The sequence below is a fragment of the Tetranychus urticae genome, chromosome 1 (genome assembly GCF_039701765.1).
Source record: "Tetranychus urticae isolate SD_2017Ah chromosome 1, NJAU_TeUrti_SD_1.0, whole genome shotgun sequence".
In the NCBI taxonomy this organism is placed as follows: domain Eukaryota; kingdom Metazoa; phylum Arthropoda; class Arachnida; order Trombidiformes; family Tetranychidae; genus Tetranychus; species Tetranychus urticae.
This window is the reverse complement of record NC_142958.1, coordinates 26,633,935-26,654,420: the sequence shown is the minus strand read 5'-3', so window position 1 is coordinate 26,654,420 and position 20,486 is coordinate 26,633,935. Positions and strand designations below refer to the sequence as shown.

The following is a 20,486-nucleotide window of genomic DNA, read 5'->3' as shown; positions in this document are numbered from 1 at the left end:
AGAGGAAACCATTTTGAAAAATGTTGGCGGTTCATTGGATGATATGGACAGGATTAAGAGGATGAGTGAAGATTTAATGTATACTGTCGAAGCAGAGGCAGCTAAAGATTTGCAACATGAAAAAGAAGAGTTAGATCTTCTTACTAAACATTTGGTCAACAATGAAAACCTTTTGAGATTTGGTGTTTGCGATAGAGAATTGGAGATTCCTGCTTTCAACTTTACATTGAAAAATGTTGTTCTGAGCAATGCTGAGCTTGGTGAGAAACCCCTAGATAATGAAGCTCAAAAAACTCCTCCAATGGCCTCTAAAAAGCTTCACAGAAAAGGACCGAGAAATTCTAATACAATCTTTGAAGATGAACATAGCCAGAAAAGTGTAGAAAATGAAGCTATAAAAACACCTCCAAGTGCCTACAAAAAGTTTCACCACAGAAAGGGATCAAAAAGTTCTAATCATATTTCTGAAGATGAGCTTCACCAACATGAGATGAGAGGATACAGTGGTAATAGTTTTGAACAAGATAATAGTAATCAAGAGATACAAGATCAAAAACGAAAGCGTACCATTGAGACAATCAATGAAATTATTGATGAGAACTCTCAAAACAAAAAGACCAGACAAGAGCCCATGACACCCCAATCAAAAGGTAATCAAAACGTCAAAGTCTCTTTCATAGAAGACGATAATCTTGAACACAACCTGGAAGATCAAAGTCAACCTTGTCCTTCACAGTGTGAGCCGATGTTTCCATTTTCTCAACTTGACTTAGGTACTCAAGATCCATTGAATGACATGGATTTCTTCGACATGGGCGATATGGAGGAACCAATAAAAACTGCTTTTGGCTGAAAATTCTGCTTTTCTTTTTCATCAAACGAATAGAGTCATTCCCATATCCATTTTTTCCAATAATAATTGAACAAATTAAATGAGTTCGAAAAGTTAATTTTGTACAACTTTTTGTAGTTTACTGTTTTCCTTTTGCAATTTCTGTTAGTTTTATCTGAAAATATCAATAAAATATAAATAAGCAAAAAAATTGCCTAAAATAATTAAAGTTCTTTATTGCTGCTTTGTTTGTGTGCTAAATAGAGAAAACCAATGCTAGAAAGAGCACTGACTAAAAATATTACATCAAACCAACGGTGGTAAAAATTAAACTGTAAATCACCTAAAACCTGAGTAACAATTGTTCTGTATTCAAGTGGCATATTCATTCTCATGAGTACAACACTGGATACAAAATACATTGCCATTATCTCTGCAAGAGCTAAGACAATTATATTTGATGATTTAGGGCTTGATATGGCATAGAAAAATTTAGTTAAAGTGATTAAAAGACCTCTAATAGAAGAAATAACAATAATTCCAACGAGAAGGAAAGAAACATGTTGTGACCAAAACTTAACATCAATCTCTAATCCAATCCAATTAACAGCAATTTGTATACCGCGAGTTACAGGATCCACACGGCCAACCCGGTTGAATACAATATTGATTGTTGACTGAAACGAAGAGAAGAGCAAATAAATTATAAAAAATCATTATGAAAATTTAGCAACCATTACAGGCAAATATAAATTTTTACTCACTATAAAAATTTTCCAAATACAGTAAAGAGAGAAAAAATAGCCAACAAAGTGGAAGTATTTTCCTTTAAATGTCTTAGACCATTCCATACGAAGCTGCATAGCTTTCATATCGACCAACTCTAAAAATAATTGCCTTGCAAGCTCTTCTAATGCTCTGCAATCAGATCGCAGCTGTGAGACACTTTCAGAGCCTGATTGGTTTAGAAAGAAGAATTGAATTAACCGACTAAAAAACGAGCGGAAAATATTTTTTACCTGAAGATGAGAATGTTTGAATCACACTTGTCCATAAAGATGTTGATGATGGTGAACGACTATCTTTTTCAATTAGAATAATTCGTTTCTTTTTCATTGCAATCAAATCATATGTTCTAAGCAGCTTTTTCTCTAATGAGGTAACGTCTGCTAATGTGACAACTCGCATAAAGTAAGTCATCGAGGTGTAAGGATAGTTGACTGCACCAAACCCAGAAAGTAAAGCCATCAGGGTAACACCAATAACACCAACTCTGCTTATTCCTTGTTCAATTGAGAATATTCCATGTTTAGGACTTAATATGGGAAAAGGATCTCCAATTTTCCAAAATAGAAATATAAAAATTAACCAAACTAAGAAGGCCATGGGCTTGATGTATCTTTTAGCTACAAATGTGATATTACAAAGTATGAAATAGCTCATGTACAAAGGTAGGATAAGAATAATGATAAATAACATGAAATAGAGAATAAATTTCCAATAGAAAAATCGTGTGCTGTCAAAAAGAAATGAAATGGAAGAAATTATCAGTAAAAGTTTAGCTAATGTCAGACGAAGTTATTCATGGTTGAATCTTGATAAAACGGGTTGAAAGTGAACGGAATTGGTGAATATACGAGTGAAAAAGATTTAATCCTGTACTTGTTGACTGATTAGCATTCGGTAAACCAAAAAAACCATGTCAAGTTAACCGGTAAAACATAAGTTGTAGGTTGACTAGCTGGTTACATAGGGACGTCAAATTACCTTGGGTCTAGGATTCCAATGATTTCAAATATAATTAACTCAAACATTGAGCATGATAATGAGAATGTGATGGAAAAGATGAGTTGAACAAAAGAATGATGAACCTTAAATGTAAGATAGAAGACAATAAATTAGTAATTGCTTAGAAGTAGCTAGCGTTGTTTGGTTACCTCATAATCACGGAATAGTTGCTTGACGAAAAATATCCATCCACCGGCAAAGAAAAGAACCTGAATATGAACATTGAAAGAGATATTGAGTTTAGAAACATATGAAGAGATTTGACACCGACATACCTGAGACAATATCACAACAAATATATCACCAAACAGACTCATCTTTGATATAAGTTCTGACAGCCAAAATCATTTAGGTGTAATAAATTCTGATTCATCAAGCATCGAAATCAGCAGTCAAATTAGAAACAATAACTGTTCTGAAATAAAAATGTAGATTAAACAATAAGATCAGATACGAGAAAAACAGCTGACACCCGGTCTAAAATATACAAAGAAATCTCCCCAAATACATACCTAATTATGATGACAGTAGTCTATTGTTGACCTTTAAATGCTATAAAATAGCTATTATATCACATAATTCAACAAATAAATTAATTAAAGTTGAATTTATTAATTAAAAATATAAAAAACTAATACATTACATCTTGCTGATGGATGATTACAAATAGCTGAGGTAAACACATGTTGAAGTCAAAAGATAAGAGATAGAGAAAGAGAGAGCTAAATAGAAAGGAAAACAGACAGACTGAGGTAGAAACTTTGTCAAACTAACAGGTAGATTACATCCTTTTGAGCTAAGAATATTGTTTGGTACTAATAACACGTTAAATTGTATCATTCTAGTTATCATAATAATCATTCAATCAGTGGATATATTTTCAATTTCTTTATTTTATTAAACTTGTCAATTTTGGAGGTAAATACAAATGAATGACCAATATTTACATTGAGAAAACTTCATATTTGATTCAAATAGAAGGCTAAAGCTTCTTTATTAAGATTAGAATGAGAATTTGTATGTAGATTATCCATTTCGTTACAAGTGTCCTTACAGTGCTGGGTGTGTCACAGTCTTCCAATATGGATATTCCCATTCATTTTTCAATGATCAAATTCTGATAGACAACCGGTATTACATTCATCCTTCCTGATTGTTGCGCGTCTCTATAACCATGACCAACTTTCCAAAATATTCACTTCCTTATACCACGATAAATGGAAGCAATTTGCCATTCCTTTATCCCTTAAATTGCCTTAGAGAACATATAATTAACCTTCAACTGGCTTGAGACAAGGTGATCGAAAGATCAAAAGACTGGTAACAAAAGAATCTCTGTATTAAGCTGAATCAAGCCATGAGATGAGCAAACAGCAGACATGGTTATTCATTTGGAAATCCATAAATTTGCTGAACATTAGTGAAAGATGTGGTTTAAAGCATGAGAGGGTACAATGAATACTAAAAATATTTTATTACAGATTTTTATCAAATTCAGCTGTCAGTGAATCTGTAAAGAGGATAATCAAAAATTAATATTAACATTAAATTGTACAAAATGGGTCAATGATTTGAATATGTACTGGCGGTGACTTGATTTTCTTTGTAAATCGGGCTTACTTTTGTCGACCATTTCGATACTGATTTTCCGTCTTATTTCACGAATTATTAGATGTCAGGCGAACATTTGAATTGTTGACAATTTTGAACAGGCCAATGTAAATGAAGGTTAATAGGAAATCGAGAAAGATGAGAATCATGTTGCGTTGAAAAAAGTCAATGATCATACCAAAATGAATCATTTTTAATTTTCTTCCTTTGGTTTTTCACAATCAGCAGCCTTTTTCTTGTTGGATGAATCTATTTAGAGCTGATGATCACAATTATTGATTTAGTAATTGATCTTGAATCGAATAAAGAAACATAGAATTGATAAAATATTCCAAAATGTATCACAAAATATATTCATTATTGATTATGATCAAGCAGGTCACAAACGGCAAGGGTTTAGCACTTTTTTGATTTTAAATTGCAGGGAAAGTTTACAATAAAAATCTTTGGTTGATCAAGAAGTTATGGTAACTGATTGCTGAGTTGAAAGAACCAACAGTGAAAGTGGATCAATGAATAAGGAACTGGTGAAATTTTTGCTTTAAGATGATTTTTTCAGTGAGAAAAGGAGAGTTAATCAAAATTTATTTTGGAGGCCATGATTAAGGTTATCTTGTTTTCAGATTATATCACAGAATCATTTACCTTCTAACAATAATGAAACTAAATTGTATTAGGCGAAACTTATTTCGTCTGTACGTTGGTTTCAATGTAAAAGGAAAGGACCACAAGAAGAAAATAAATAATCAAGGATGAATATTCATTCAATGTAATAATCTTATCATATTTAGGCAATAGCTTGAAGCGAAATCTGGTCTTCTTAGATAATGCTAATTGAAATGGAGAGAATCAATTGAAATAATTGCAAAGCATCGCTTAATTAATCGCTTAATTGAGCCAAATTCTTGTTTCTGATTCAATGATCACCTCATTTTCTCCACAGTTTCTAGCCTTGATTCACTTTCCACAGTTAATTACTCCAACATTACTTAATCGTCTTAATCTCCAACCAAAGGATGTCCAATGCGAGAATGTTAAAGATGTTAGGCAGCAATATAAACAACATAATAAAATTTCGCAGGTATCCGATGCCATTTCCAATAATCTGTTGCTTCTCTGGTTAAACATGACAGACAGAACATGATGGTGCTGGAAATAATAAAGTCTTTGTACCCAAATCTTCATATGAGTTAGTCAATTGAGTGACTTTGGAATGGGTTTGAACTGATTCATTAATTAAAACTGACATCGAGTAGGAAGCATGAAAATCAAACGGATTATCCAAGTTTTTGCCAACAGACCAGTTAATTTTCATTTCACCATGTTTGAAGCCTATAAATAACCCTATGGAAATTGAATGAAAATAATAATTAAACTCCTAGAAATATATATATTTAGAGGAAAAAATAATAGCATTGTTGGTTGCATATAAAATATATTAAAAGTGGTCGTTACTTACAGTGGAAATAAATGATGTAATTAAAAACACTTTTACCCAAAATTGAAAGTCAAGCTGAACGAGGATTGATTGGTAAGCTGACAGCTTAAATTAGAGTTTACAACTTGGGTGATGAGGACTTTTACTTTTCATCGTTGTTTCAAGTTTTATTTTTAACCTCTCTAACTGTAAACATTTAATACACTTCAACAAACAAAGTCTGTGTTTGCTGCCAAGAATAAGATGATCATGGTGATGAAGAAGAAGAAGATGAGACTAGAATGATGAAAATAAAAGATGGCAAAAGAGAGCAGAATTAAACAACGGAATCCATTTTTGTTTAAAATTTCACAGTCACCATATTCAACATTAGTTACATATAACAGCTTGACTTGGAAAGCAGACATCTTGTCGACCCATTGGTTCATCTCTCAATCTAACATTTGAGTCAGATCATCTTTAGCTTTTCTCACCCTTTCGTTAACCCTTGACTCTTACTGGTTAACCAACAATGATTAATTATTGAAAATTGTTTCTTTCTTATCATTTTTATTTTTCATGTGTTAACTCAACTTTTTAATCATTATGGATTGTTATACTTGTGTTAAGTGGTCCGTTGTGATCGCTCTCATAATAAGCTCCATTGTTTTCCTAACTGCCTATGGATTGGCAATACCATTTGTTGATACACATATCATTGAATTCCACATGTTTTACCTATTAACTTTATTTACCAATTTTTTCGGAATCTATGGGACCATCAAGGAACGTTATTGTTACCTATTCTGTGTTATTTTCAACCTTACTTCTCTATTTATTATGTCACTTTTAGTCAACTTATTAAACTTAGGTTTATCCATATTTTATTGTGTTGTCCTCTCCGAGTTGATACTTTTTGCAATTTGTGTTAAAAACTGTAATGACCCGGACCTTTGAATTAACTTTGGACAACATCAAAACTGTATTATAACTGTATTCAATAAAATAACAATAACCAACATTATAAATTGCGGCGGCCTCTATTTTTTACTATTAAATCGCATCTCAATGGAGCTAAACAATGAGCTTCTTCCAAGTAAACCCATTAAAGATGGATAGCAAAATTGTGAAGTAAAATTAGATTAATAAGATTTTCTTCACTCCAATATTAATACAATGCCAACTATACCTTTTATCATTATTTAATTTGATTAACCCCCAATTTTTCTTACATCTAACTGTAACTAACACTCTTTTGTCAATCAAATGCTAATTTGATTGTGATATCTACAGCTTTATAATTAGATGAAATAATAGAGAGAAAAACTTCCACAACTTATGTCAATAAACTGTAGCAATTAAATTATCCATCGGAAAGAGTTATCCAAGCAATCCTTAGTTCAGCAACTTATAACCTTTTATCATGAGAAAACAATTCACTTGAACATCTACAATTGACAAAAAAAGTTTTTTCAAAGGATAACTTGATTAGTATGGATAGATGAGAATAAACATTAATCAGAAAAGGTTCAAGTTTATAATGTTATTGTAGTGGTCTCCTGATTTCAACGGGTCGCAAAACAATTTGAATTCAAGCCGTGAATCCTTTTATATTCGTCTATTCATTCTCACAATGAATATTTCAACAGTACGATGATTAACTGTAAATACCAAACCAAGTATAAATATTGCTCAGATATCTTCTTTACTCCCAAAGAATTAGCAGGGCTTCCATCCAATCAACGTACCGAAAAATATTGTTCATGGATTGTCTCGCAGGCTCATCATAATTTGATCTGCCTGAGCAATCAACTGAGATGGGATTGAGTGAACTGCTATTTGGGATTGGATTGAGACACGATGGAATCCAATGGGAATTCGTCAGCTTTGAGACTCGGGAAAGCTTAACCAGTTTATCACCGGAGTGGAATGATATATGCGAACCTAAAAAAAATAGAAATAGAAATGAAAGATTTAAAGTTGCTTTATGACCAGGATATTTGAGCTGCTCTTGGCCCTGAAACAAACACAGCCACAAGGACTAGTCGTGACATCATCACATGAAAATTCAAGAACAGTATTTTAACAATATTTTAAGAAACTTGTTACCATTAATTTATTAATGGGACTCGTAAATAGTTGTTGATGTATCCGAATTTCGCGTCAATAAACTTGGATTTCATTTGAATTAACCATTTCCTCGAATTTTAATCATATTTCATCAAGATTCTGGCAGGTGATTATGGAGAGTCATAGCGCAATTATCATCTACAGTTATTACTTTTGCCTCGCAATTGGAATGATAGTTATCGCTTCTGAATCAGGTGTTAACAATCTTTCATCTTTTGTATTTTGAAGCGATCACAATCAAAATATTATGATTAACTTGACGGAAGAACGCTATCATTGAGATTCATTTCCTGAAAAAAGTAGAAAGAAAATATGATTATAAGAATGAGTTGGAATAATTTGGATGATTACCATTAGAAATCGAATTTTTTCCATAAAAACTAATTCTTGATGATTATCCCTTTCTAGAACTATTATAAATTATGTTTTTAATCGATTGACTACTTAAATTTATTAACAAACTTCAAAATTTGATGCAATAATTCACTATTACGTGTATAAGAAATAATAAATTAACTCTACTCGATTACAATTCAATTGACCTCTCTCTTTCTGTGATCTTTTTTAGGATAACAATTGGTAAACTGTTGATGTTAATGTTAGTTGATTGTTGTGAAAATGACCATCCAACCGATCACCATCAAGAAAAAACTGGTGCATCTACTGATTACATTAGATTGGCGTGAATAAAGAAGATAAGAAGAAATCGTCATGCAATTTAAGGAATACTGAAAAGAGATTCAACTGAGTGGTAAAGAGGAGGAGGGGAAGATACAAGATGAAGATAATTGAAGGATGATTTATCTTTGATTAAATTGAATCAACAAGAATATTGGAGAGCAATAAATGTGAACCTGAAAACTTAGTAAGTGTTCGGAACAAATGAAAGAAGAAAAAAAACAGGTTAATTTAAACAAATGAATTGAATTGATGGTGGGTTAATGAGAAGGAAAAGATTCGACTGATGATGATAATGATGATGACGAAGAAGAAGAGGATGAGGATGGATCCAGCAAGGGAATTGGCCAAGATAAATTAAAAGAGGGAGGGAATCACGGACCATCGATGATGCTTGAAGCAACAATTCAATTCGATTTGGTGAGATTTGGAAGAAAGCTGGTAAGAAACTGAAGGTGGGACCATCCAAAGTAAGGAACAGTGACAAACAGATGCATTACCAGAACAAAATTGAGAAGAGTAACGAAAACACTATTAACATTTAAGCATCAAAGTGAATTTAAATCAAAAACCAAACAATTAACACTAGTGAATAAGATATACTTTTGTAAAATACCGTTGGAAAATAACCAAAGTCAGAAGGTACCAGTTTAATTTACGGTTACCAATGGTTACCCTGAGGACCGTTAAAAAGGAACCCAATGTGGGTAAAGTTGTTTTGGTTAGGAACTCTCCATTAATTAAAACAGCAACTTCAATCTCATCATCAATTGTTAATTCATTGTTAATTAAATCTCCAAAAACGTTAACCACCAAATCATCGACAACTTCAACTTTTACCGCAACAACAACTACAACTGCGACTACAGTTACAACTGCAAAAACGACTACAACTGGTACAACCACTACTACCGCTGTAACTACATCGACCACAACCATTAGTTCCTCCAATGTTCAAAGTCAATCAAATTCCCCATCAAATAAGTTAGTGACAAATCAATGTGAAAATGTTTCATCAAATAAATTTCCTACCCACTTCTGTGCCATCTTGGATGATTTTATCAACAAATTTTCGTCTGATCCAGGACAGAAATTGACATGTTTAAATCTTTCTTTTTGTTCACTCAAAACGATTCCTCACCAAATTTCAAAACTCTCATGGTATTTATCTATTTCTATTGTTAAAATTGTGAATGCTTGATTTAAATTGAAAGGTAGAAGACATTATTGACATGGAAATTTGCAGTTCAGAAATTTTGGTTGCCTACTCTCAGTGTGTCTAGTTGTTATTTGGCAAAATGAGGGAAACAAGTTATCAATCAATTTTCTGAATTTACTGTCAATTTTCATCTAACCCATAAAGATTAACAGAGTGATTAGAGCGATCACGTTTGAATGAAGAAAAAACTCAACCGCAAATCAGGCCAAAAAATTGATAGTCATTCAATCTGAATGATTAATCAAGCAGTAATTGAGTTTATAGCTAAAAATGATATTGATTTTCACTTAAATCAAATTAACATTGACAATGTAGGCAATTTTTCTGGAAACTTTTCAACAAAACTCAGCTTAATTCATCAAAATTATTTTTGTCTTTATTTTTTACAGTTTAAAAAACCTCAACCTCAGCTGCAACGAATTAATAAATGCCAGTTTTCCACATCCAAATGACACGATCGAATCATTGGCCTTATCCTTCAACCAGATAGTTATCAATGAGGCAACTCTTCGAGAAATCAACACTACATTTTCCCGTTTAGTCAAGTTAAACCTTTCGTACAATCTTAATGGTGATTCCAATGATTTACGCTTGCGAATCGACTTTTCATCGTACAAGTATCTTCGTGAACTCAATGTATCTGGAATTTATTGGCGAAACCTAAGAGGGATAAAGGGTAATTCGGCAATTGCTCGATTTTATCTGCATAGCTCTGGATTGATGGGCTTACCTTCATTCAATGACTTTGAATCTTGTGTTTCTCTCGATCTATCTAACAATGAGATTAATTTTGATCGTCGAACCATCCAAAGAATTGTCCGGTATCTTCCATCTCTTCGCTTTTTGGACATTTCTGGGAATCCAAGTCATCATTATCCAGACTTTCGTTGGACAGACAGATGGTCTAAAGTTGCAATGGTTAAAACTCGTTGCTCTGATGAAACTAGTCCAGTAAAAATGGCAATGTCAAACAAATTTTTGAATGATTTAAGTGCCTTAGCTGTGGTTGAATTTTATTCATCAACAAAAGACAGTCAAATAGATTCTAGTAAGTTTATCATGAATAATTTTATTACAAACCATCAAGATCTTAAAGAAATTCTCAGTGATTTCAAGTAAGTTTGCTATTATTTTCAACTTTAAGTCTGCATCAGTTCATCTTTATGAAGTCAACATTTTTTATGTGAAGAAATTGCTGGATATTTTTCCAAAAATCTGTATCTTTCTTGTAAGAAATTTTGTTTTTCAAGTTGAGTTGTTTGATCAATGGCCAAAAATATTTGCAAACTTATTTAAATTCACTGAGGATTGAAGTAAAATTTATACTTTTAAACATCTATGAACATAATTCTTGTTTTAAAAGGTTGTTTCTAAAAAGACACATTCATACACAAATTGACCCAAATGGGCAAAAACTGTTAATTTCTTTCAAATATAGACTTTGTTAATTTGTAGGGCCATAAAAACTGAGTCCAATTGGGCGATTTAAAAATTTCTCTGATGAAAAGTGAGCGAGAAAATCGAGTTCGTAGCTTAAACTTGGATCGCTTTTTGTACGATTATGGAAGCAAATTTTTTCATGGAACTTCCCTTAACTGATGTAACTTTTACTGATAGATCATAAAATATACTTATTTTGAGGAATAGAACTTTTCTTTTTCTGCAAAATAGATAAGTTCGATTTTCATTTAAACCGATCGCTTTCTGTGACCGTAAGAGTTAAAGAATCGAAACTTATAATTTGTCCATAAAAATTGTTGGTTCACAACATGGATTAAATACTTTGGTCAATTTAATAACAGTTATCTTTATTTTGGCCATTGGACTCATAACTTTGTGCCTCGATATTTCGAGAATGATGACATCTACAATCATTAAACTTTCATCAATTCAACTCTTTACTAATTAAAAATTAGATGCAATTTATTAACTATCCATTAATGCATTTAATTTACGATATTTGGGTTCTAAATGTACAAGGAACAACTTATTTAGCACAATAAACTCATCACAATGCATATCTTGGTAAATAAACCAATTTTCTGGTTAAACTTGCAACTTGTAATGCAAAAAGTATCGCCAAAGGCTCAAACATTCGAGTAAAGAGTTGAAATTTGGTGGGTTTTGTAGGAAAATAAAAACTGAACCCATTGGTACTATTAAACAATTGATCCAATGGACCGTTTTTGAAAAAATCGAGTTCGAAGTTGAAACTTTGATCGTCTTTTATTCAGCTATGGAAGCAGGTTTTTTCATGAAACTTCGTTTACTAGAGTAACTTTTGATGATTAACCAGAAAATGCACTTATCTTAAGGAATGAAATCTTCTGTCTTCTGTAAAACAGATAAGTTCGATTTTGAGTTGAACCGACCACATTCTGTGACCATAAGACTTAGAGATCTGAAACATATTATTTGACTATAAAAATTGTATACACACATCATGACTCCAATAATTTTTTCAATTTTGCAACAGATATCGTGATTTTAGCTATTGGACGTAAAACTTTGACCCTCGATAGTTCGAGAAAGGTATCGAATAGAATCACCATTCTTCAACAAATCATTAGGTTTCAATATGGGCTACAACATGATATAACTTAAAACCAAATGAAATTTACGCTAATTCATTTATGATCATTTGTGTTTGAGTAACCATTTAACTTTATAAATCAGATTTCGCATCTGATTCATAAATTATAAAATGCTATAATCTTTTTTGTAATATCTTGAATGCTTTAAAATTTCAAAATATGATAGACCCTTTCACAAGCTAATGCTTGATCAAAGAATGATGACTGTAACTACCACTATTATCGAAATATCGAGGGTCAAAATTTTTAGTCCAATGACCAAAATTCAGAGATCTGTTGCAAAATTGGAAAACTTATTGGATTCATGGGGTGTGTATGTAATTTTTATGGACGAATAATAAGTTTCAGCTTTCTAACTTTTACGGTCAAAGAAAGAGGTCGGTTTAACTCAATATCGAACTTGTTTTGTTTTAAAGACACGGAAAATCTTATTTCGCAAAATAAGTAGATTTTCTGGTTGGCCATTGTAAATTTGCATCAGTATATAAGTTTCATGAAAAAACCTGCTTCCATAGCTGAATAAAAGACGATCAAAGTTTCAACTTCGAACTCGATTTTTTCAAAAACGGTCCATTGGATCAATTGTTTAATAGTACCAATGGGTTCAGTTTTTATTTTCCTACAAAACCCACCAAATTTCAACTCTTTACTCGAATGTTTGAGCCTTTGGCGATACTTTTTGCATTACAAGTTGCAAGTTTAACCAGAAAATTGGTTTATTTACCAAGATATGCATTGTGATGAGTTTATTGTGCTAAATAAGTTGTTCCTTGTACATTTAGAACCCAAATATCGTAAATTAAATGCATTAATGGATAGTTAATAAATTGCATCTAATTTTTAATTAGTAAAGAGTTGAATTGATGAAAGTTTAATGATTGTAGATGTCATCATTCTCGAAATATCGAGGCACAAAGTTATGAGTCCAATGGCCAAAATAAAGATAACTGTTATTAAATTGACCAAAGTATTTAATCCATGTTGTGAACCAACAATTTTTATGGACAAATTATAAGTTTCGATTCTTTAACTCTTACGGTCACAGAAAGCGATCGGTTTAAATGAAAATCGAACTTATCTATTTTGCAGAAAAAGAAAAGTTCTATTCCTCAAAATAAGTATATTTTATGATCTATCAGTAAAAGTTACATCAGTTAAGGGAAGTTCCAGGAAAAATAGTGCTTCTATAATCGTTCAAAAAGCGATCGAATTTTCAGTGCTGCACTCGATTTTCCTCAATAACTGTTCATCAGAGAAATTTTTAAATCGTACAATTGGACTCAGTTCTTATGGCCCTACAAACTAACAAAGTTTATATTTGAAAGAAAGCAACAGTTTTCGTCCATTTGGTTCAATTTGTGTCGATTTGTGTATAAATGTGAAAATGATGTCTTTTTATTGATAAAATTGTTTTTAATAGTAACAATCGTTCTAAAATTAAAATATCTATTTAAAATATTACAGGAAAAGGTGTTCTAATTGGATTAATAACTGGCGATCCAAATGCTGGCCAACTTGCTTCCAACTTGAAACGAATCTTTGAAGCTGAATTAATGTGTTCTGAAACTTGGGGATCTTATATGAAAAACACTATTCTATCATGTTACAAGTTTCTAGACGAAGAGCGAATTCTAAGGTTTGAGAAGATGAAGAGCAATTTAAAAGAAACTGATGAAATTGAAAGCAAGGAAAAATCTAATGACCAGGAGAATGCTGAAAAGGAAAACATTGAGCAAAGCAATAAATATAGTCGCCGAGAATTGGCTAATGTCAACATTATATTGTGTCATCTGGTTGCTGAGTCTGGCAATAAAGTTAAATTACGATTGTCTCACTGTGGGTCTGATGTTAAAATACGTCTGGTTAAAGTTTCACCAGCAGCCAACAATGATACCAAGAATCAACAAGAGACAACAACTAGCTCATCGGAAAATCATTCAAGTAATTCATCTTTAAATCTGATCCCAGGGCAAGAAGCCAATTATTCAGGTTCATCTCAACGGGAAGTTGATTTGTTTGAAGCCCATTCATTTACCATAACTGATCCCATTTGCCAGGAAGTTACACTAACCAATGATCAGGAAATATTGTTTCTTGGGATTAATTTTATGCTCAATGAAGATCGCCAATTAAGTAAAATATTACAAGGCACAGGATTCTCTCTCCATGATAAACTGAAAAGATACACAGAATTGGAGTCAAGTGCAAGGAACACTGATGATGTTATTTCCTTAGCTGTTCAATTATCTTCTCACCAGACAAGTGAATCATCTATGGAGTTTACCGAGAAATACAAAAGCTGGGAATGTATTGTCACGCAAAATCAAAATTTCAAATTCAATAGGAGATTAATTGCTATGCCGTTGACCAAAAATTTGAGTGACATTAAAAATTATTCAGACAATAAGGATTTGACTTGCAGTTCATGAGAAAAGCAATCGATTCATCAGTCAACTTGTCAACTTAAATTGAGTTACGATCAAATCTAATGAAAACAAATTCCAGGAATAATCAATCACAATCAAATTGTATCAACATGGACAGCAACATTACCAAAATAATAGTGTTTTACGGGAAATTGAACGACAATATTTTCAATTTGTAGGTCACATTTGATCAATCATCAAAGTCAGTCAAAGATTGTTACCATAATTTAGTTTAATCAACCTAATGTATCAACAGTTATTGACCTTAACTATTATAATTTGTTGTAAAATGGAAACCATAACGATTCTGAACAAAAAGATCATTCATGAACTTGTTGGAATACTTTTTTCTCTATTGATTACAATCAATTCATTTACTGTTTGATAATGAAAAATGCATAAACTAGTTGCCCTTGTTCAACAATTTATCCCAAACATGCAAAAACAAATGTATTTAGGTTTATGGTGACAAAAATGCCTTTTGTGCACAGGTTTCATTGACCGTCCAAATCAATTTAGTACAATGAATCAAGTTAAATGATGACAAGTATTTTATTGCCAAGCAAAACAAAGAGCAGATTAACCTAAACATTTTGGTGAAGCAAAAAGTAATTTACATTTTGCTTCAATTGAATTATATTAGCTTTTAAATTCATTGCCTTTGCATATTTACTAAATAATGGACAAACATACAAACCATTGTATTAATTGACTAAACAAGAATCAATTGCTGTCCTTGGTTAATGATGAATCGTTAATTGTTTCTCCTCATTAGCATTGTCATCGTAGCAATCAGTAAACAATTTGATAGATACACCATCGTTTTCAGGACTATTGCCATTGTTATTCAAATGTTTTGCCTCACTGGAAACTCACTGAAAACACTTATAAATACATATGGTTAACCAATTTCGGTGATCATATAAACAAAATTATTTGTGCGAGTTGAACCTTAATTTTTTTGTCATCAGTGAATTTAAAATGTACAATTGGATCAATCAATCATCTAAATTATTTTGTTACTCTATCCTTATACTCTCGGTTGTCTTTATAATTGAAAGTGAAGCGCAAAACTGGTGGAGAGTCTATCGACGCAACAGGTCTTGGGCTTATCCTCGTTATCCTTACTATTCATATCGATCTCCGTACAGTAATTATGCCTACGATGATTTATTTGACCCGTTCACGTTCTGGTAACCTTTAATCATTCCTTAATCATTGTCAATATTGTAAACATTAAATATAACCTTAAGTTAGCTAAATTTAATCTCACCCATTCAATATTTTTACACTGGCATTTTCCCTAATTTAAAGGTTTAAAACAATTTTATATCATGATCATGATTCCCCTCCCAATTAATTGTAAACTCCTTTTATAGTTGAATTTTTGATAAAATTTATTATATGACAAATAAATATGTATCAATCAAAATATGATTGATTATTTATAATAAAGCATAGTTTACAAAAATATGTACAATTTAATTTATTTTTTATTTACAATAATTTCTCGGTTAATATCAAAATAAATAAATAAATACTAAAATTGAAGTATGATTTTGATTTGTCAAATCAAGAGTCTAAATTATTGGTCTTTTTACTTCAGGATTCGTAAAAATTTGAATCACAATAACAGCTCGTATTCGGTATAAAATAGGATTGTAGATGAATTTCAATAAAGCTGCCACTACTTGAGCAATAAATGATGAGATGTGATGAGTGTTTGATCATAAAATTGGCACTAGAATCCTAATATTTTAACGTCGGGAAATGATCGCCAAACCAGGATTAAAATTAGTCATTTGTAATTTACACGACAATTGGCTATCATGGAAACCAAGCACAATGTTTAATTTTTATTGGAACCATATTAATGATTGATTTACACGAGTCATGAACAGATTACTTTAAACAAAAAATGCGAACGTAATGATAACACTATTGATACCAAGTAAGACCAGGTAAATTGGATTCTCTTTATGATCTTTGAGTTCAAAAAATTTTACTGAGGTGAGTTTTGGTTGAGATGAGATCAGGATACTTTGGATTTTTGAATGCATTAGACATTTATCTTGGAACTGAACGATGGCAAAGATTCATTTTACTTCCAAATTGTCTAAAAATAGCAATTTTGTAATTAAACAAAAGTTATATTGAAAGTTGGTTAACTTTAACTCATGCACTGAATTTTAAGATTCTTTATCATTTGTAGAATGAATCGATGAAAACAGAGTTGATTTTTTTCTTTATTATAACCATTGAACAGCACTAAGAATAACTGATTTATGAGTAGATGGATTTGCAGATGGAATACAAAAAACCCAATAAAACACATTATCGTTGAATAAAGCACATTTAACCGATGTAATCATTGAATTCAAATTGATTTGAATCACGGTAAACGATAAAAAGAAACAAACAGAAAAAGAACATAACAAATCACTTTGGACACAATAAAGAGATCATCAAAAATTCATTTTTTATAAGACCACAGCCTAGGATTATGGTAAATTATTATTTTGCTCTCATTTAAATAATATAATAATACAAGAAAAAGAATCATATGTTGTTTTTTAAGTGTGCGGTGGCAGTAGTTGCTTTCTGAGTTTTAGATAAACGTGTAAGATTAAGTGGTAAACTGGCACAATATAACACTGACCAATCATTGAAAGGTTAATTAGTAGATTTACATTATTTCGTCAAGAAAGTGCTGGTTTAAATTTGAGATTTAAAGTTGATCGATTAAACATCATCCTTGGCTCAAATAATTCTGCAGAGGTTAAAGTTAAAATACATGTCGATGTCGGTGGTCTTGTTGTTGCTCCTTAAGTCATTTATGCTGCACCTACACTCACATAGATTCAGAAAATGAAACCAAAAAAAACCTACACTGAAGGGAGGTCAAAAAAAGGAAAATATGTGAAGTATAAAGGGATAGAGGGGAAGGTAAGAAAATGTCAAATTCATTCAGGTAATGAATAAGAACAAGCATGATGTTGAAGAGTATTGAATACAAGTTGTCGTCTATTCTTTAACTGCTAGCTTTTAAGATATGATTAGGTTGAACCACGTACTACAACCACAACTAAATATTCTTCCTTGGGACTTTCTGCAGATAAATTGGGTGCAACTTTGCGTAGAAGATCCAATGCAAATGAACATGGTGGGAAAGCATAAAGCACTCCAATGACCTCTTTATTGTTTGTTAACGAGATGACACCAGCAGCTTCTTTTTGCTTTAAATAAGTCACAAGATTTTTCAAAGGTCGGGTTTGCACGGCCCGTCCATCTTCACCAAGTCCTGCTTGAAGCTGTGCGTTGCTAGATCCTGCTGTGGCGAATAGCATACAGTGTCCTGAAGCGCCGGCACTGTTCATCCTTCTTGATACATCTTCTAACTTTAGTGGATCAAAACGTAGTCGCTGGGTAATCTTGAGCATAGGCATTTCCGATGATGGATCTTGCATTAGAATATCAACAAGGGAAATATCCCCACTACAAAGGTACATTTTAGCAGGGAAGGCGCTGTTTTTCAATATTAAACCTCCGTTCCATGCAGAAGGACAAAATTTAGTAAAATCAGAGAAAACTTTAATATTCTCCAAGGGAGCTGGAGCACGATTACGTTCTTCACTTTTATTCCTTTCAAAGTTGGGTGAATGTTTACCCGCTGATTCTTGTCCGGCACTGGTTCTACTTGAACGACGTGGTGATCCAGGAGTACGGTCGCCTCCTAGTCCACCATCGGGAGACAAGGAGGTTCGACGAGACTTTTTGCGTTCACTCACATCACCACTACCAGTTTCAGGGGTCCTTGGCCTGGCTCTGCGCCGGTCATTTGGACTTCGAGAGGTTTCCTCCCAGTAATTCCAATTGGAATTATTACCACTACCACTACCACTAGGATAACCACTTCTTTCACGTTTATTATCCTCATTGTCATTGCCACTATAACTATCCCCACTAACGTTGGCGGGACGAGTTCTTGAACTTGTTTTTTCATTGTAGTTGTCACCATAATCACTTCCATGGTATCTTGAAGCTAATGATAGAGATGAAATAAAAAAAATAAAATAAAAATAATTATATATTCATAAAATAAACATGCCAGTAAGGAATAAGAAAAAAACTCACCACTTGAAGTGGTAGTAACTTGTCTCGGTGGTGAGTTGTAATCGGAGCTCGGGTCTCGACTATATGGACTTGGGTCAGCGAAATCAACTCTTAAACGCTTGTCTGGTCCACCTAATGCGTGACCTCGCATCTCTTGACAAGCAGCAGTAGCAGCGTCAATGCTATCAAATTGTAAGTAAGCATAGTTATTTCCTTTCGTAAAATCAATTTTTCGGATAGAGCCAAATCTATCAAATTCCCTCTCTAAATGTGTAAGAGATGTCCATGGTCCCAATCCTCCAACCCAAATCCTTGGAGTAGGAGTGGCTTTACCATAACCTATTTTACATTGAAATTTGCCGATATATTGTCCTGACATCTCAACTTTAGCTCTATGAGCCATATCAAGATTCAAGAATTTAATAAAAGCATAAGCATTTCCTTGTCCAGGAGGAGGTCTTTTCACATCAATGTCTTCAACTACACCGTATCGTTCGAATATGCGTCTTAAATCAGCTTCAGAAATTGTAACTTCGAGATTTCCCACGAATAAAGTTCGAGTTGCTTTATCATCATCTTCCGGAGGAATGTGATGCAAGTAATTGGGAAATTTCTCTTTTTTAGATTCGCGGTGAGTTTGTCTATTTGTAGTTCCTGAAAAGATAAAGATTGAGATTTAGATCAATACAAATGAATGAAAAAATACAAAGTCATGACAATCTTACCGGAAGGACGAGTTTGGTGATGATAATCACTACTAGAGCTAGTTGATGGCCTATGTGCAGGCCTAGAATACTGTTGATTGCTATTACCACTATTACTCGAGCTCTTTTCTACATTGTTTCTTGATTGCAGGGGTAGAGGGGGAGGAGGTGGTGGTGGTCGTCGACTACTGGGCGGTGGACTTGCTGGTGGACCTCGAGCACTACGTGATGAGGTATATGCCGGTGAAACACTTCTCCTTCTTCCAGAGCTACTGCTACTGCTAGTCAACATGCTACTGCGATGATCATAAATAGGCTCAATTTCAACAGCCTTATCAAATAGATGAAGTCTAGGCTTGTTATGTCGCGCTTCTCGAGCTTCCTCATAAGAACGAAAGTAAATGTAAGCAAATCTATCATTATCGTCATGACACACCTTAACTGAAACATCGCCGAACCGGCTAAACTCTCTACTAAGAGCTTCTTTGACAGTGGTATCACCAACTTTAGCATTAAGATTAGAGATACACAATATTTTATAGGCCGCTGATTCACGTTCTGATTTCACTCTAGAAGTTGGATAGTCATCATAAGGATCTCTTACACTTCCACTTCGCAATGAAACATTTACAGGTGAATCACGTCCACGTCTACGGTCAGATGGTGATTTGATTCTATTTCGATCACGGCGTGATTCAATTGGACTCCGGTCTCTCGGGCTGTCGTCGTATCTAGGCATTTTGAGTCACAAATGAACTAATTCACATAATATGTATCATATAAACTAAATATTAATGAGTAGCACAAACGATTAAAATTGTAATTAAACAGTTGAAAAACACGCACAAAAAATCTAAAAATCAGAGTATAACTTGCCTACAGAATATGCATTAAAATGGCGACCGAGATCATAAACATCACTAGATGGAGCAGCTTACAGAGAGGAAGCTACACTTTTAGCGCCAGTATTTAAA

General features: G+C 32.9%; 3 protein-coding genes and 1 long non-coding RNA gene across 5 annotated transcripts; 1 reads left to right on the top strand and 3 right to left on the bottom strand.

Moving 5' to 3' along the window:
* Positions 1-1,048: 1,048 nt before the first annotated feature.
* On the bottom strand, positions 1,049-3,282 carry GPHR (Golgi pH regulator). 2 transcript variants are annotated; one of them, XM_089266996.1, is made up of 7 exons: positions 3,133-3,282; positions 2,896-3,035; positions 2,770-2,829; positions 2,600-2,703; positions 1,852-2,348; positions 1,597-1,787; positions 1,049-1,509 (listed from the first exon to the last, which is right to left on the bottom strand). In XM_089266996.1, exons 2-7 carry the CDS (start codon positions 2,935-2,937, stop codon positions 1,057-1,059), a joined length of 1,347 nt encoding a protein of 448 aa, XP_089123122.1. In that variant the 5' UTR covers positions 2,938-3,035; positions 3,133-3,282; the 3' UTR covers positions 1,049-1,056. The 2 variants fall into 2 exon arrangements, with proteins under 2 accessions (XP_089123122.1, XP_089123124.1); XM_089266998.1 differs by having other exon boundaries at positions 2,896-3,030.
* A 211-nt stretch (positions 3,283-3,493) lies between these two features.
* LOC107364648 (uncharacterized) lies at positions 3,494-6,083 on the bottom strand. Its single transcript, XR_016198350.1, has 3 exons — positions 5,691-6,083; positions 4,241-5,575; positions 3,494-4,130 (listed from the first exon to the last, which is right to left on the bottom strand). It is a non-coding gene; the product is annotated as an uncharacterized LOC107364648 (long non-coding RNA).
* Positions 6,084-8,967: 2,884 nt separating this feature from the next.
* Positions 8,968-14,836, top strand: LOC107364374 (uncharacterized). The gene is made up of 3 exons (XM_015931705.3): positions 8,968-9,617; positions 10,065-10,723; positions 13,734-14,836. Exons 1-3 carry the CDS (start codon positions 9,124-9,126, stop codon positions 14,696-14,698), a joined length of 2,118 nt encoding a protein of 705 aa, XP_015787191.2. The 5' UTR covers positions 8,968-9,123; the 3' UTR covers positions 14,699-14,836.
* Positions 14,837-17,157: 2,321 nt separating this feature from the next.
* Positions 17,158-20,393, bottom strand: nito (RNA-binding protein spenito). The gene is made up of 3 exons (XM_015931959.3): positions 19,534-20,393; positions 18,830-19,462; positions 17,158-18,737 (listed from the first exon to the last, which is right to left on the bottom strand). The coding sequence occupies exons 1-3, from the start codon at positions 20,249-20,251 to the stop codon at positions 17,752-17,754; spliced, it is 2,337 nt and encodes a 778-aa protein (XP_015787445.2). The 5' UTR covers positions 20,252-20,393; the 3' UTR covers positions 17,158-17,751.
* Positions 20,394-20,486: the final 93 nt, after the last annotated feature.